The sequence below is a fragment of the Dermacentor albipictus genome, chromosome 6, assembly GCF_038994185.2.
Source record: "Dermacentor albipictus isolate Rhodes 1998 colony chromosome 6, USDA_Dalb.pri_finalv2, whole genome shotgun sequence".
In the NCBI taxonomy this organism is placed as follows: Eukaryota; Metazoa; Arthropoda; class Arachnida; order Ixodida; family Ixodidae; genus Dermacentor; species Dermacentor albipictus.
Window position 1 is genome coordinate 117587385 of NC_091826.1, and position 16732 is coordinate 117604116.

At 47.4% G+C, this 16732-nt stretch overlaps 1 protein-coding gene across 1 annotated transcript; it reads right to left on the minus strand.

Moving 5' to 3' along the window:
• Positions 1-408: 408 nt before the first annotated feature.
• On the minus strand, positions 409-16319 carry LOC135916262 (uncharacterized). Its single transcript, XM_065449586.2, has 5 exons — positions 16160-16319; positions 10315-10660; positions 6865-7118; positions 5876-6380; positions 409-1375 (listed from the first exon to the last, which is right to left on the minus strand). The coding sequence occupies exons 1-5, from the start codon at positions 16212-16214 to the stop codon at positions 1129-1131; spliced, it is 1407 nt and encodes a 468-aa protein (XP_065305658.1). The 5' UTR covers positions 16215-16319; the 3' UTR covers positions 409-1128.
• Between the last annotated feature and the right edge of the window lie 413 nt (positions 16320-16732).

A 16732-nucleotide genomic window follows, 5' to 3' on the forward strand; every position in this document is an offset into this window, starting at 1 on the left:
GAGGACGGTAGAAAATTAGGTGGGGTGATGAAACTAAGAAATTTTCAGGAGGAATTTTGAGTAAGCTAGCTCAAGACAGGGGTAATTGGAGATCACCGTGATAGGCCTTCGTCTTTCAGCGGACATAAAAAATAGGCGGCAGCTGCTGGTGCTCCTCCTAATGCTGCTGGTGCTGCTGGTGCTGTTGCTGCTGCTGCTGTTGCTGAAGATGATGAGGATGACGACGACGACGACGACGAAGACGATGATAACATGAAAAAAACATTTCGTAATGGGCGACGGTTGCATGGTAAAAGTATAGCATCTTCATGTCCCCGTGAAGGGAGTATTCATTTCCTCGTCTCTTTATTTGTTATAATAAAAACAATTTTCTTTGTCTACATAAAGAGGTGAATATGTAACATCATGTATTGGGTTGGCATGTTCACGCTGAATCCTAGATTTTTCAGTAGCGATCGTGGCACTCGAAGCGTATAGCACGGCTGCTTCGGACATACTGCCACGAAACGTGCTTACAAAAAAGATGAAAGGTTTTCCGCTGCATAGTACATATATAATGGCTAAATGCAAGAACGTCAGGTGGCGAGAAGTGGAGGTGAAAATACAACATTTCCCCCGGAAAACACTAGTCTTGTTGTGAAAGGAAAGCTGCAATTTTTGCTCTTTCTTATTTATTTATTTTGGTGTGTTCAGTGTCGAGAGACATTAAAGTGGAAACCAGGCAAAAATACAAGTTTACGGAGTTTTAGCTTCAACCGGTAATGTAAAACAACCAATCGAATAAGAGTCAATCGCGACAGGAAATAAACCATTATTAACAAGAATCTACAGTTTCTTCGTGGTAAGGCAGCAAACTGCGCCAAAGAACACAAAACACAGGCAAATAGATCGAGACGATCGGAAGGCGTCTCGTTCTCGTTGCTTATCCTTTGTGTTCTCTGGTGTCGTTTGCTGCCATAATAAAACAACTACTTCAACAATACGTTTCGACTAGTAGTGGTAGGCAGCTTTTTGGGAAGAATGCTCTCACATGTTGCGCATGCCTGCTCACGGTACGACCTCGTAGAATTCGTGTAAATGTTTTCCTTGGGGTGGGAAAATTCAACGGAAAGTCACAGATGGTCGCCCCTAATTCTGTGGCATTGGTACAGGCGGAGGATCGGCGATGAAGCTCCGAATCGCGTCGACGACTCTTTGAACGTATTTGAGCGAAGATGAGCTGAGTAGCTGAAGATCTTCGTCTTCTAGCGTCTTCTCGGGCAATCCACCGAAGAAGTCGAAAACTGTGCCAACAGCCCCCGTAGTTGACGTCGTCACCGTGACGTTAGAGGTAAAGGTCAAGTTGTAGGTGATAACTCGAAGTGAATCTTCCGTTCTGCAAGTAGAGTAGAACATTTTTTGACATTCCACATAGAAAGCCGCGAGCCTTGTTTTTAGTGGCATCATTTTGCTAAGTTTCTGCTGAATGTTACTTATAGGTCACTGGGAAAGCCAATCTCGGGACGGTATACGGTGATCTCTGATTAGTAATAGTGGTAGCACCAGCTGTCATTTTCGAGATAATTACAAGCATCCCAACTGATTCGGTAATTTTGGCTTGCACAGAGCAGAAAACACGCTATGTTAATGCAGCCTTGTATAGAATAGTTCGTAAAGTAGTGAGATCTGACAAAATGCAGCGCCTGAAAGGTGAAACGGTGACAGCACTTGAAGGCGCCTTGAACAAATGTGATCAGACGTGACACATGATGTTAGAACCGACACTTTCCCGTCCAATGAAAGCGATTCGGGATTCCGCTGCTGTCGTGAGCTGCATTGTTAGAGCGTTAAGCGACAGGAAAGACGTGCGCGAGGACGCTGTCGCTGGGTGCAAAGAGCGCGGGCCTGCGCCCATGCGTGGAAAGACGTGCAGTCGTCAGACGTGAAAGTCGCGCAGACGTGAAAACAAGGCAAGGCGCCTGTACTATAAAACTACGTCTCCATTCAGCGCTCCCCCTCGACGGAAGCTGAGCGGTAGCGCCACCCGTAGACTAACTTGTTCACTGCTTCTCAGCGTCACACAAAGGAGGTTTCCGACGTAGTAGTTCTGCGGAAACCCGCCACGTGGAGAGAAGTAATTAATAAAGGGAAAATCAGACATCCACCCGTTCGTAGCAATAGCTACAAAAAAAAACTCATACGGGTTCCTCGAAAGAAAAGCCTCAGAGTTGAATCTCTGAGGCTTTTCTTATTCTTTCTTACTTGTACCCTCGAACCTCCTTATAACGAAACGGGATATCACGAAATAACAGATATAACAAACCAAATAAAGTTTCACTTGAGATCGCGAAAGAGACCTACGCGTCTAAAACCTCGTCTTAACGAAGTGAAATTGTCCTGCCAATGGATATGATCAACTAGATTCGTCTCCAAAACCAAAAACTACCCGACCGTAGCGCGCCGATTACATCGCTTTCCGCGGGCTTCGACGCTCCTTCGCCGCGGCAGTTCAAAACCCCCGCGTCCCCGCGTCGAATGCGTCGTCGAGCAACACTGGTCCTTTTCACCGCCGCGCGTAGCTGACCTATCTCGTGCGCGTGCCTGACTGCCCGAGCCGCGCCACGCTGCGCGGCTACACGCGGTGGTGCGGAAGATGGGCGCACTCACTTCTGCGCGCCGCACAGGCAGTCGCAGCGGGGCGTGACCTCCAAGGTCTCACCAGCGCAACCTCGGGGGTCTACACGCAGTGGTGCGAAAAATTATTGCTGTCAATTCTCTCTTTCCCTACTGCGCGCCGCGCATGCAGCCGCAGCTGGACTTGCCCTCCGAGACCTCCGAGCGCAATCTCGGACGGTGACGCCCACGAGACGTTATTTTGGGGGATCGCCAGCCGTGTGTGCTTAGGCGCGAGTAAGAGCGGGCGCGAGAGAGAAAATCCGGGAGCTTTTACTCCTTGAATATATGGCTCAGGCATTCTTCTTCGATTCTCGGACTTCTGACAGCCCGCTGGCAGCCAGCTAGTTCCGGTCCTGATAGGACGTCACGTGGGCTGGCATCCCAAGACAACCCGAACGTGCTCGAAGTTTGCAAAATCGAACGCGAGACAGCTGGACAAATGTAAACATGCTAGTTTTCTTAGCGCGCGTTGAATGCGTTTGTCCCTAGGCGTGCCGGCATTGCGGAGTGGGGTCGGGTTCGTTTACGCTCCGACGCTGGCTGCCCGCTGGGGTGAGGCAGTGGGCACGGACGCCCCATTTGGTGATCGTTCTGTCTGAAGGTATGTAGGACAGATTTTCACGCACCTGTGGCGCTGGTGCTGAGTCAGTCATGCCGGATTAGACTTGCTTGGATTTCTTGCCCCTTACGGCGGTATACATTAAAGAAAAAAACAGAACTGATATTTCCGGGGGAGCAGTACGGATAGTAGAGGCCCGGCCTGCTTTCCCGGTGCAGTATCTTCGCTCTTGGCAGGCTTTTCGTATGCTGATGTGTGCGATTTTTCCGAAGCATTTTTGAGTGGTCCCCTTGGAGTGAAATAAATGCGCAGCGCCTTAGCAAACGCAGTTGAACGCCACTGCGTGATATCACTCCTTGAGGATTATTGGCTTTACGTCTCGCTCACGTTAGGTTAGGTTTATGTGACCTTCATTACGTTACGTTAACGTAAAAGGTGGTAGGGTGGCGTGGCGTATTCTCACAGCGGTTACGCCGTGCACAATTTTGTCTTTGCGTTTCGGCCACGTTAGGTTAGATTAACGTTAGTTTTGATCAGGTGAGGTTAGTGTAAGAGGCGTTAGGGTGGCGCGGCGTATTCTCACAGCGGTTACGCCGTGAGGATTATAGACTTTTTGTCTGGGCCACGTTTGCTTAAGCTGACGTTAGGTTAGGTTAGCGTTAGTGTTAGAGGTGTTAGGACAGCGCGATGTATTCTCATAGCGGTTGCAGGGGCGTCGAGCGTCGCCGGCGGCCTTTCAGCCACTTGCGTTCAAACGCGGTAGCAAAGGCGCTCTGACTTCTAGATTTTCAATATATGCGGCCCGGCCTCTACTACGGTCCCTACTGCTCCCACGGAAACATCTGTGATGTTATTTCCGAGGTACATCGCCGTAACGCGAAGGGAAGCTATGGTCCGGCACGGCTGACTTAGCACGCGCGCCGCAAGTGCGAGACACTCTGTCCGACACAGCGGTCGCCAAATGGGGCGTCAGTGCCCGCTGCTTCGCCTATTTCGCCGCGCCGGCAGCCAGCGTCCGAGCGTAAGCAAACTCGACCGCACTCCGCAATGCCGACACGCCTAGGGACAAGCGCATACAACACTCGCTGACAAACCTAATTCGTAGTGCCTAGGCAGAATCATATATTCCAGAAGCAAAAGCACCTAGATTTCCTCTCTCGCGCACGCTCTTACTCGCGCGTGCGCACAAACGTCGGGCAGTCCCTCTAATGAACGTCTCATCACTGACATCGGGGCAATCTCGGAGGTCACGAGCCGGCGGAGCCAAGCATGGCGTGGCGAAGTTCGCTTGCCTCCTCGATCACACAATGGAGTGCTGTATTTTGGGCCACGTGCTCTTCGACCGCGAAGGGACAACTGGAAAACGGGTGCAAAAGACCATCGCGTTCAAACAGCAGCCACCTATCGAAAGGCAGTCGCGTCGGATGCTAAGTCGCGCGTTGCTCACGCCAAAGATTCTTTGGTTCTTCTATTGAAATTTCATCGCTTGCGGGACCATGTAGCGGTTTCGCAGGCTTCAAAACCGTCTTCTTATTTCCATGTTTACAATTTTGCACCCCATAGGATGTATATTTTTATAGATGGTAATAACTGATATAGCGAAGTTACGGGTATACCGAAATAATTTAGGCTGCCCATTCAACTTCGTTATTTATTTATTTATTTACTTTATTACCCACAGCGCCTTAACAGGCATTACACTGGGGGAGGGTATACGCAAAAAAGATAAACAAATACACAGTGTCAGTCACACAACTAATAAAAATAACCACTAATCACAATCAGTCAAAAAATACACGTCATTGGCACAAACTTAAACGTGGTTATGCTAACATAGAAAAGAAAACGTCATTAGACATAAAAGAGTCAATGTTTGACGGCAATTTGTTCCATTCGCGGATTGTTCTAGGAAAGAAAGACAATCGAAGTAAATCAGCCTCGAATGTGATTTTCCGTACCTTGAACATATGATCAACTCGGTCTGAGACATATAGTGGGGTGCAAGCAAATATTTTGTTTTTCAATGCCGACACGACCATGATAAACAGCGTGAAAGAATTTCAGTCGCAACTTACGTCGACGATTATCTAAATGCTCGCAATCGAGTGTTTCTTCTGTACTTTCTGCCCCAATAGTACTTCGGTATTTGCCTGACGCAAACCGGGCAGCCAAATTTCGAATCCTTTTCAATTTATTATTGTCTCGCTTTGCTGGAGGGTCCCAGACTATGCAGGCATATTCAAGAAGTGGTTTAACATTGGTTTTGTACAGTAATTCTTTAGTAGGTACAGGAAAAGTTCTGGCATACCGATGCAAAAAGCCCAACACTTTCCCGAGGTTAAAGTGCATATAGAGGTTAGAGTGCATATAGGTCTACTGGTGTATTGGTCTGAGGATTATTGTGTGGATTGCAAATTGGCTTTCACACCGATACACCAACAGAGTAATCAGACGATGCACGAGTAGACCTGTTGGACTAATAGACTAATATACCTATTAGACTAATGCACTACTATGTCTATTAGATAAATACGCTAACAGACCCGTTAGATCAATACACCGATAGACCTAATAGGCTGTATTATTACGAAGAGCCGAATGGCCTATCAGTTGGTGCATAGGAATTTTTCGCTAGGGACTGCACCACTCAAGCTCACTCACTCTTGGATCTCTAGGACGGCCTCTAATGCCGGGATCCGCAGGTCGAAGGTTGCGCTCGTGCTCATAAAGAAGGCGCCGACCGATGCTGCCGCGCGGACCCTGACATCCTTGAAAGCCAGGTCGAACCGAGCGCGGAGACCGCACTCGCCGACCGACGTCCAGCTGATGCCGTTGACGGAGACATTCGAAAGGCCGGTCACGTTACCCGCCGTCACCTGCACCTGGCCTACGGAGAAAGCAAACGGTTCGAGATCATCGGGAAGAGGTGCGGGCTCGAATCCCGTCGACACCACAAGCGTTTTCAGGCAGCCGTCGAAGACACCCAGCGGGCGCCGCCTGCGAGTCCTATAAGGCTCCAGCCGCTGTTCCGTGAGCCTGCCTATGTCTCTGCTTGATCCTGAATATGCGTTGCTCTCACGTCGATTGGAACGTCTGCCCTGTGTGAGGGCCAAATACCTCGAGGCAGCATTCAATCCCTTTTTCCACTCGCGGGTAAATGGCGAGTCTGCAAAACGAAGGTGCGGGAAGAACATCATTTAATTGCCAATTGATTGACTTATTTATTTATTTATTTATTTATTTATTTACAGGAGATAAAGAACATTAAATTAGCGCGATGTCTCTTCTGAGCGTCACTATTTTTCGACTAAAACTACTGCACTTCTTTTATGATTTAGCCTTTAATAATTTCTACTTATTATACGCTAAATATAAGGTGTTTCTGTGCGGTGAAATTTCAGAATGGTTTAAGGAATGAACTGAATTGACCATATGCACTCTTTTTCGCGTCGTTATTTATCGAGAATACCGACACTTTCCGTTTGAACCCACGATGTGAAAAATAGCTCGGCGCACATGCTTTCCTGTGCTTCAGCTTTCAGCGAAAGCACGGAACCCTAACTGTATAACCATTCCTGTCCCATTCCCCGCTTGCCCTTAACACGTGCATACTGTTTTGGCCTGGTACGTGTGCCACTAGCTTTACTCACCTTCTGCAAGAACCGTGCGCTCCGTGCTAGCCACGGCGTACAGCTTCACTGCCCCGAATGCGTCCGCTGCCAATTTTCGGAGCTCCTGTACCAGGGCTTCGCCGACCTTCTTCTGAATGAAAGGCCTCAATTGGTCGAATACGATTTCGTAAATGGCGCCGTCCAAACTGACGTCATCTTCCTCGTCCAATAACAGACGAATCCTAGACATCCTCACTCCGTGCACCTCAACACGAAGTTCGTTCGGCGATGACCTTGAATTATCAAAAAAAAAGAAAGACAGATGCTGCTTCACTCGCACAGATACTGACCCTCTCGACGCTTGCTTGCAGAAGTAATTGTCTAGGAGAAAGCCACCGTGAGGTGTGAACAGCTTTGTTCGGTGATACTCTGTGAAAATTTATATCCGGCAAATTCAATTTTTTTTCCTCTCCGATAACGGAAAGCTTGCGCGGCGCATATGTTGCTTGGAATTGCATATGCACGCATACAGTCAGCACTAAAAGGGAAAAAAGGAACCTGTTGCTAACTGGAGCCCGTTCAGTTACCGGAAATGCGTTTGAGAACTTACAAGTGTGGCCTAAACAAAACTATACGGCGAAAGCAACTTAAAGACGTGGCTGTAATTACGAGAATAGGGGAGCGAAACCAATCATCCTTTGCCTGAGAAACTGCAATAATGAAGTTGGTTCACAATGCTTGAAGTTCTATTACCTGTATTCCGGGAATGTGCGACGTCAAGGCGCAGGCTCCTCGAATATTATTGCTCTCCCAAAGTTTGAAATTTTACATTCAGATCTAAGTGTAACGGGAATTTAACGTTTCGGCTTCGACAAATTTGTGCTCCATTGCAGGACATGATTTGAACCCGTGCCCAACAGTACATTGTTCCTTTCAGCAGAAGACCCCGTTCAATAAGCAGCTCCGGCTGGTTATATTACATCCATACGCGTAGTGGATGTAGTGGATGTGGTTAAATAACGAAGTGCTGACATTAATATTCGTCTAATTGCCTCGTTTGTTTGTTTTTATATGAAAGGCATACCCCTCAAAAGCACGGAGAAATTGTATTGTCATGTCTGAACCCACTCTAAAAAAAATGCGATATATATACATCTATGTTTTTACAGACTAAGTTCGCTTTCACTATGCCATGTTAGACGCGACATGGAGTAAAGGTCACATGGGCGAGGGGGCACGTATTCATAAGATATCATGGCATATACCGACATTTACTCCATAATTTACTACCGTCGTCGTACGTGCTCATCGGCAAGTACCTAAGTGACAATGGGTGAACTGTTGCGCGGAGCACTTCTGAAGAAAGGAGAAGGGGTTTAATCGACTGGCTCAAAACCTACAGGGCACAATATGATGCTCGTCGTCATCTATAGCATTGTAAAACGTGCCTGAGTTGACTAACCCGACTGCACATGGGGGGGGGGGGGGGGGGCACACGACGACGGCGGTATGAGGCTGCCTTTGTACACCGGGCAATTCAGCGCACAATTTGAATTTTTTTTAAAAAATTGCCTGTTACAGATAGCCCAATTCTAGTTCATGAGCTGGTCTACTCGAAGAGGCGGACATTACTTGCATAAAATATTCAAAGGGATAATCGACTAGTTAACAAAAATTCACAAATTAACTTTTCAACTAATTAACTTATGGCACATACGGTAGAAACTCGATCTAACGAAACCCGATTTTATGGAGTTCCCGATCTAATGAAGAAATTTCCATTCCCCAGCCGGTACCCATCAGCTTCAATGTCGTCATCAACCCGAATTAACGAAACTAGCTCGCGTTAAAGCCCCGACTTAACGAAACTTTTCTAGAAATAAATGAGTAAGAAAAGCTCTGATTTCTTGCCTATTTTCACGCACAGGGGTTTTTCCTCGAGCTTGCGTTCTAACGCTATCGTGTTAAAACATCTAGACGCCCTAGTCATGGCCCTAGCTTTATTTTGACGAGGCTGCAGGCGGCGCCCATGCAGTGAACAACGGACTCAGCAGTTAGTAGCATTCTTACGTTACAGATGGCGCTAGGGCCTGTGGTGGTTGCGCCACTCTCGCGGATTTTTCACACGCGCAAGCGTGGGTTAGCGGCAACTATAACGCCGCGGTAAGTTTTGGGTGACGCTACGCTACAATTTTAGATTTTGAAGGACCGAAATATATCTTACTCTATTTTCCGAACTTCCAGATTTAACGAAATAGTTCGAGCGTGATCATCACTTCGTTAAATCGAGTCTCAGCTTCATTGGAATTTACAAATTCTAGCCGGAGAGGTTGCAAGACGGATCCACTTGGAACGAATTTTCAGGATGACACTACTTTCGATATGTTAATTATCGAACTTTGCGGAGAAATGCATTGACGTTCCAGTTACACTTGTGGTTCAATGCATAAGACGACGTTTTGTTAAGAAAGTAAGTAGAACCACAGTGCATTTCTGCCGCAAGTTTGACGGCGCATACCTCGTAAATGGTGTCATCCTCACGGTTCTTTTCGAGTGGATATGCCTTGCAGTCTCATCCCCCAAAATTGGTAGATAGCAATATGTGTCGTAAGGTAATTAGTTTAAAACACTATTAGTGAATGTTTATTAATCGGTTAATTATGCACTTCAAAATTTTTGTGCAAGTAATATTCACTTCATTGAGTGGATCACCTCACGGATTATTATTGTGCTATCTGCAACAGGCAATTTTCAAAATTTTTTGAAAGTGTTCGCTGAAACAACATGTATTCGTTCTGTGTACCTTCAATAAATTTCATCTATCCCACTTCTCCTGCCCGGGTGGGCGAGGACTTGGACAAACAGTCGCTAAGAAATAAAGTTTCTATCTCTCTATTGCCCCGTTTATCCACATTGTTCGTGCTGCTTCTTTTTTCAGTCATCAATGCGTATAGCGACTTGTCTAACTTGCGATCTTTTTGAAGCTCAGTTACAGTAACAGAACAGGGAGCCGCGGGAACAGAAGCGCAGTCGATAATAATAATATATGGGGTTTTACGTGCCAAAACCACTTTCTGATTATGAGGCACGCCGTAGTGGGGGACTCCGGAAATTTCGACCACCTGGGGTTCTTTAACGTGCACCTAAATCTAAGTACACGGGTGTTTTCGCATTTCGCCCCCATCGAAATGTGGCCGCCGTGGCCGGGATTCGATCCCGCGACCTCGTGCTCAGCAGCCCAACAACATAGCCACTGAGCAACCACGGCGGGTCGCAGTCGATAACTGTAGGGGATTAACCGGCGTGTTGCGATATTGTAATCTACGACGATGACTGACAAGAGATAGCTGACGCAGGAAAGGCTCTGTGCAGTGAACTTCAAATAGCCCCCTGCTGCTGCTGCTATGCTGCTGCTGTTGATGATGGTGATGACTCGACGTACCATGCGCCACTGCAACATACGGTGGTCACGATACCACGGTCACTTACTCTTGGACGGTGAACGAAGCCTGGAAATGTGGGATGCGTGCGCGTAGGTCTACAGTTGCTCGTAGGAAACCAAACCGGAGTCCTGCGGCATAGTAAGCCTCCAGGGGCCCTCCCACTACATGGAAAGTCAGTCGGCTGCCGGAGTCGTCAACGCGGAACACGGCTTCGCCGCTCCTGCGAGTGCTGCCGAGGCCGCGCAGCGTGCCATCCGAAAAGCCAGCTCTCACGTTCACAAATCCATCCTCGCTCTCCACAAAGTCCGGCAAATCAATTTCGGAAAATCGATCTGAGCCGAGCAGCTTTCTCAGACCTCTGTCGAAAACGGACTCGCGTCGATAGCAGGTCTCTGCAAAGGAAAAATATAAAAAGCATCGAGCAATTTGTCTTTCGAGAAACGATGTGAAAATAACCTTTAAAATTTCTAGCTAAAGCGTCGCGAAAGAAATTGGCGGGAAAAAAGGCAGAGAACAATATAAGCGCCGACTACCAACATACCTTTATTCTGAAACGCCAGCATTATAAACTTTTAAGCGGGAACTAAAGAGACATATTAGTCAATGTTTAAGAGTAATGTTGGATTCCAATGGTGGAGTCGGAGCAAGTTTTTCTGCTCGTTTCGGAGCAAGTTTGTTCCAATGACAGAGTGAAGGCGGGAGTAAGGTGTTCCAATGAGAGAGTCGGAGGGGATACAGAGCGGGAGGCACTCCGTGGAGCAGAAAAAGATGCTCCGCCAAAATCGGTGGAGTGGACCGGAACTCTGCGTGACGTATTTCCTTTACCACGTTTGTCTGCTAGGAGGCGCCACCGGTCACGACTCGCGATGAAGCAAAAGCTGCTGCACGCATGGCGAGATATCCATTCCGCACTTTAAAAAAAGAACAGGTGAACGGCGCTGAAGCGACAAGTGGCCGGTGCGGCGGTGCTGGGAGCACACAGCGGAAGGAAATGACAGCACGGAAGGTATACTGGATAACTCGGCGATACAAGTTCCTCTTCCGCCTTGCTCCGGCGGCGCAGGTTGTGTTCCACTCGCGGATTTGGAGGCGTTGCTCTACGCCAGAGTAGAGTGCTCGCTCGGACTTGGACTTTAAGGAAGCGTATGTTAAAGTGAGTCACAGCAAACTAATAATTAAATTAAATACAACTCTATGAAACATTAACCTTGTTCAATGCTTCTAACTAGCCACCGGCGATATGTCAGTATGAGTGTAAACGTGTCTGAGATCTGTGAGGTTGAATTAGGAGCACTGAATGGGCACAAAAAAAAAACTGTATGCGTGTGACCATAAGTCACTTGCACTGGCCCCTAGACTTCAATTAAACATTGCTGGGCAATCCTCTAACAAAAGCGACGTTACCATACCTTCAGTCTAAAAATAGAGTCGACACATTGACAATATTGTTAGCAAAGTGAATAAAACCTGAAGATTCATTTGCCGGACTTTCGAGCTTGCTTCTGCCGAAACTAAGTTAATCGCCTCCAAGATCTTAGTGCACCTTATACTGGAATATGCATGCAAAGCTTTGGGATCTACATACAAAAAAACAATATTTCAAATTAGAAAGTGTGCAACCTGGATCACTGCGTTTCATTCATTCTCGTTATAGGAGCGTAAGTTATGTTTCGGTCCTTTATGAAAAAGCCATCTTATTGTTACTACAACATCGATGAAAGTAGTAGAGGCTAAACCTTTTTAACAATGCTACGAACAACACGGCTTTGGCTAGCAAAATCCTTATGCAAAGAAAACGAAATCTAGGATGCAACAGAATAAACATAGTATACATTCAACTGAATCAACATCTAATCAAAACTGCTTAAACCTTCCTTTTTTTTTTGTCCGAGCAGCAAGGAAATGGAACCAACTCCCTGACTGCGTTGTTTCTGCAGCTAGCCGAAAGGAATTCGCACTTGTGTCTTCGTAATTTCGTTATGCTTGTCACAACTGCAGATTTTTGTACTGATCGTTCTAGTGCTTGTTTCGACACACATTTTTCTTATAACTGGTGAGCACATATGTACGATCTGCATCCGGCTCATGTCTTGGTCCTGTAAGGGATCGGTTGTATCACGAATAAATAAAGTAAGTAGCACCGCAAAACTAACCGAAATGGAGCTTTGAAAGGGTACTTCATCACGAGCTTTGAGGTTCGGTCTTGTTGGTGAGACACACATGAGACTGTCTTTAAACGCAGCGACAGCTACCGTTTCCACTTGCTTGACCGCGTCTGTCGTTCTGCTTATCAAATCCTAAGATACTCTATCAGTCTATAAAACAGGAATAACGTTCGCAGGAAGATGGAGGCTTGGAGTGGTTAGCAGTACACTAAAACAAGGAATGTTGCTGACGCCAACTTTTCGACAATGAAACTTGTCTTCGACAGGGCAGCAACTACTTTTTTCTGCCTTGACAGCGGCTGCTATTACGAACACATATCCCCTTGTGGAAACGTTGGCTTCAGCGACATTCCTTACGCTACCGCTGTTAATGACTTCATCAGTGTAAACTCATACAGTGTTTCTCCTCAGCGTTCCTTTAAATCTTGGCGCTCCCAAGTAAAAGCGAATTAGTAGTCAGTGCACTATCAGTGACAGTGACAAGAACTTTATTAGAGTGTCCTGAGGAACCCGATTGGGGGGAACCGAAGGCTCCCCGATCAAGTTGGTGGCTCCACCCACGACGGGACAGGGAGGTGGTGACTCTCCGCGACGTCGCGGGCCCTCTGGACGGCCTGTAGCTGGTTTGGGAAATCCGAGCTCTTCAGCAAGGCGTCCCACTAGGAATTGTTATGAAAGTCGGAGCCCGCGTTGTAGGGGCACAGCCAGAGCATGTGGTCGAAGGAGCAGCAAGCGTGACCGCATTTGGAGCACGATTGCGGAAAGTTCGGGTCTATTCAACTAAGCGCTCTCGGGGTGAGGTAGGATCTCGTCTGTAAAACCCTGAAAGTAACAGCCTGAGCCCTGTTCAGCTTCGGGCTGGGGGGAGGGAATTTCCTCCTGCTATGTCTTTAATGTGACGTTATTTCATAAAAGTTCGTAAGATTATCTTTGAAGGGGCAATCCTGCGAGAGAGCCGGACCGTTAGCTCGGGCGCGGTTCGTGAATTCACGCGCCAGGCAGTTGGCCCGCTCGTTATGGTTGCAGCCCGCTTGGTTAGTTACATGGTTCATGTGCGCCGGGAACCACGCTATGGTATGACCTCCAGTGTCTTCTCGCGTAGTAATATGAAAGAATCTGTTGACGATGTCGGCTGCGTGTTTACAAACTATAACCGACGAGAAAGCCCTGACCACCGTGCGCGAGTCGGATAAAATGGTCGCCAAGCGTTTTGCGGCTTGAAGAGCCAAGGCTATCGCGGTTTCTTCCGCCTCGTTCGCGTGTTTAGCGTAAATTGATGCGGGGCTGATAAGTGTTCCGCGCGCGTCAACGACCGTGATTGCAAACCTGTCTTCGCTGCCATATTTGGCGACGTCGACGAAGAATGCATCTGCCCCGTAAGAATCGATTCGTCGAAGGATGGTTCTAGACCGCGCTCTTCTGCGACCTTCGTTATATATTGGGTGGATGTTCCTAGGCACAGGCTCAACCTTTGTACCTTCACGGGCTAATTTACACAGGGGGTGTCTGTCGAGTGGTGCCTGTATAGGGAGTTGACCAGCTTCATCTAGAATTTTGATTCCCGGCTTAGTTGATGAAAGCCTGGAGATCTGTGCAATAAACTGTGCTTCAATTAATTCGTCTGTGGTATTGTGGATTCCGAGTTCAAGTAGTTTTACTGTGCTAGCGGATTGTGCAATACCGAGTATTCTTTTGATACCGGGCCTGATGAACGTGTCGAGTTTGTTTTTTTCAATTTTGCTCCATTTGAGGTACGGTGCCTTGTACGTAATGTGACTGATGAAGAAAGTTTGGAAGACCCTGAGTAGGTTGTCCTCCTTGAGTCCCCCCCCCCCTTTTGCTTGCGATTCTAGTTATGAGTCTTAATATGTTGTTCGCCTGGGCACCCAGCTTGTTTAGAGCATCTGCATTACAGCCTTTGGCGTTGATTAGAAGTCCTAAAATTTTGATGGAGTTCACCCTCAGAATGGGGTGCCCTTCTCGTGTTGTAATTTCGACTGGCAGCGTTTCCAGAGGCTCGAGGTTCCTAACGCCCTGCCTCGACTGTCTGTAGAGGAGGAGTTCGAATTTGGTCGGTGGCAGCTTGAGACCCGTGCATGTAAGAAATTCTTCCGTTACATCTATGGCCGCCTGGAGAGATTATCTCTGGCCGATCCAGCGCTCTATCAACTCCTACTTTCTTTCGAGTAGTCATTACGTTGCTTCAGTCGAAAATTTGAAGGTGAACAAGCTTGCCCGTGTAAAAACGTTGCCGTGAAATAAAGCAAGAAACAACAGCTCCCATTGCGGTGTTTTCAGTAGTGAAAAACTGTCATCGGTCAAGTGCGCTTGTAGGTCTGCTGATAGAGTGTATGTACTGGTTTCAGAGATAGCCTTGCGGGCAAACACCGCTGGTTATCGGGCATAGGCTCTCTGCCTGGTACGCGAGGGGGATCGAGGAAGTTGCAGTGGCAACTGAGAAATGGTGTTTTTGGTATCAACAAGTTCCCTGCTGCAGGGACCAAGCAAGCAGCGAGGAGCAGTGCACTGCCCAAAGAAGCGAATGACGACTGGCGGATTTTGAGGGGGAAGATATCCAATACAGTCAACGTTCTGAGCCAACACAAAATCATTAAAATGACAGAAGCTTCTCAGATTACTGGTTAACAGTTCACGTTGCTATATCGCCAAGAGGATCTTGGAGCTTTCCGCGAAGAGTGCACCTCCAAAGATGGGTGCACATTCATCTGTATGTTCGTTCCTCCGATGGCATTTTCGCTGGCGCAGCTGTGGCTCCCGTGCGCCGTCGAGAAGATACGGGGAGCTTTTGGAAACCTTATCGACATGTCACTTCGCAGAAATTTGGGCCGTGTGTTACGAGAACCGGGGGACACGCGGGTGGTTGACGGTCGGGGTCATGTTATAGGCCACATTCGAGAAACTTCTGACCCTTTTTGAACCAACGATATATGTAGGCATCATAATGCTTCGCAAGGTATATTGGGAACGTAGATGCACGGAAGCCAGAGCTAGCGTGAGAAATCATTGTGCCAACTGCAATTACATAACACTATGTACGCTTGGTGCTGCAGGTCATTGACTGTCCCTGAGTTTTTGTTAGAAGTCTATAGGCTGCGGTGCGTTGAAATTGGGTGCCGTTGCCGCATCATAAGAAACTGCCAGCTACGGCGTATAACTTATATGGAATGTAAATTGTCTTCGAGTAAATTACGGCACACTTTTCACATTCTTGTCACTGAAAATTTGGAAATTCGAAATACTTAAAACTTTCTGTAGTATGCTGAATGAGCCACGTAAATTTTTGATAGCACGTTAACATTTTTACCCCGCATATTTTTCTTCGCTCTTCCTTTCCGTTTCTTCTAGAGGTGCACAAAATTAAGCTTGTCTCTTCAATATCCAGATTCACACCTACAAGGGCAAATTAAAAGTTGGCCGAATAAAGGGACTCAATGCAGAGAAAACAAGGCGCTCAACTAGACTAAGGTTCAGTTGCGATACCATTACTTACGTCACGAGATATAGTCAATGAGAGGAATGGATAGAGGAGAAGGAAAAAAATATTCCAGCGAAGCGCACGTAACCTGGTATAACTTTTGGCATAATTCGCATGTGCTGAATAAATCAACAAACCGTCTGTGCAGCTGTCAGTTCGGACAATAAAGCGCCGATAGTTAAAGTAGAAACCGTAAAGGGGAAAACGCAAGTGCTATTAACTGAACTTACCGCTCATGGACACTGGTAGCAATAATGCCAGGAGAAAAGACACCAAGGAAGACATGTTGCGCAGGTTTGTACTAATTCAGCCATACACTGGAGGAGACCGCTGCGCTCCGGTCCTGCCAAGGAAACGGAGTGCGAAAGCCCTCCACTCCGGCAGCGAGTTTTTATGTCTGAGAGGCCCTGCCATGATAACGTATCTTGATTCTTGACTCTTCGCAGCAGCGACGTACATCCACACCGGGTCGGATTAATTTACACGCTGGCAGCCTGCGCTGACGAGGCCGTTTCGTCACAGTTTGCAACTGTCGGCCAACGCCTTCTGAGAAACACGCGAACGAGGAAGCGAAAAAAAAAGGACTCGAGCACGGGCGCGGATAAAGAAAGCGCCAACCCGGCCGAAGTGTAAGCATAGTTTCGGAATCTTCGCACAACGTTTTGAGCGCAATCGGAAAAGAAGGGAACTATGGTTCCACACATCTTTCGCGGATAGTAAATGTCGTGGCTTCCTCCAAGCCAGAAGTTCCATACTAACGGCATTAGAGGGAGAGGTGGCGCTATAGTGCCTGCGTGCTCCAC

Coding starts and splice junctions, on each gene's coding strand:
- LOC135916262 (XM_065449586.2), bottom strand. CDS start 16,214: ATGTCTTCCTTGGTGTCTTTTCTCCTGGCATTATTGCTACCAGTGTCC. Junction 10,661..16,159: donor GCTACCAGTGTCCATGAGCG/GTAAGTTCAGTT, acceptor TTTCCTTTGCAG/AGACCTGCTATCGACGCGAG. Junction 1,376..5,875: donor GCCGTCCTAGAGATCCAAGA/GTGAGTGAGCTT, acceptor CTCTACTTGCAG/AACGGAAGATTCACTTCGAG.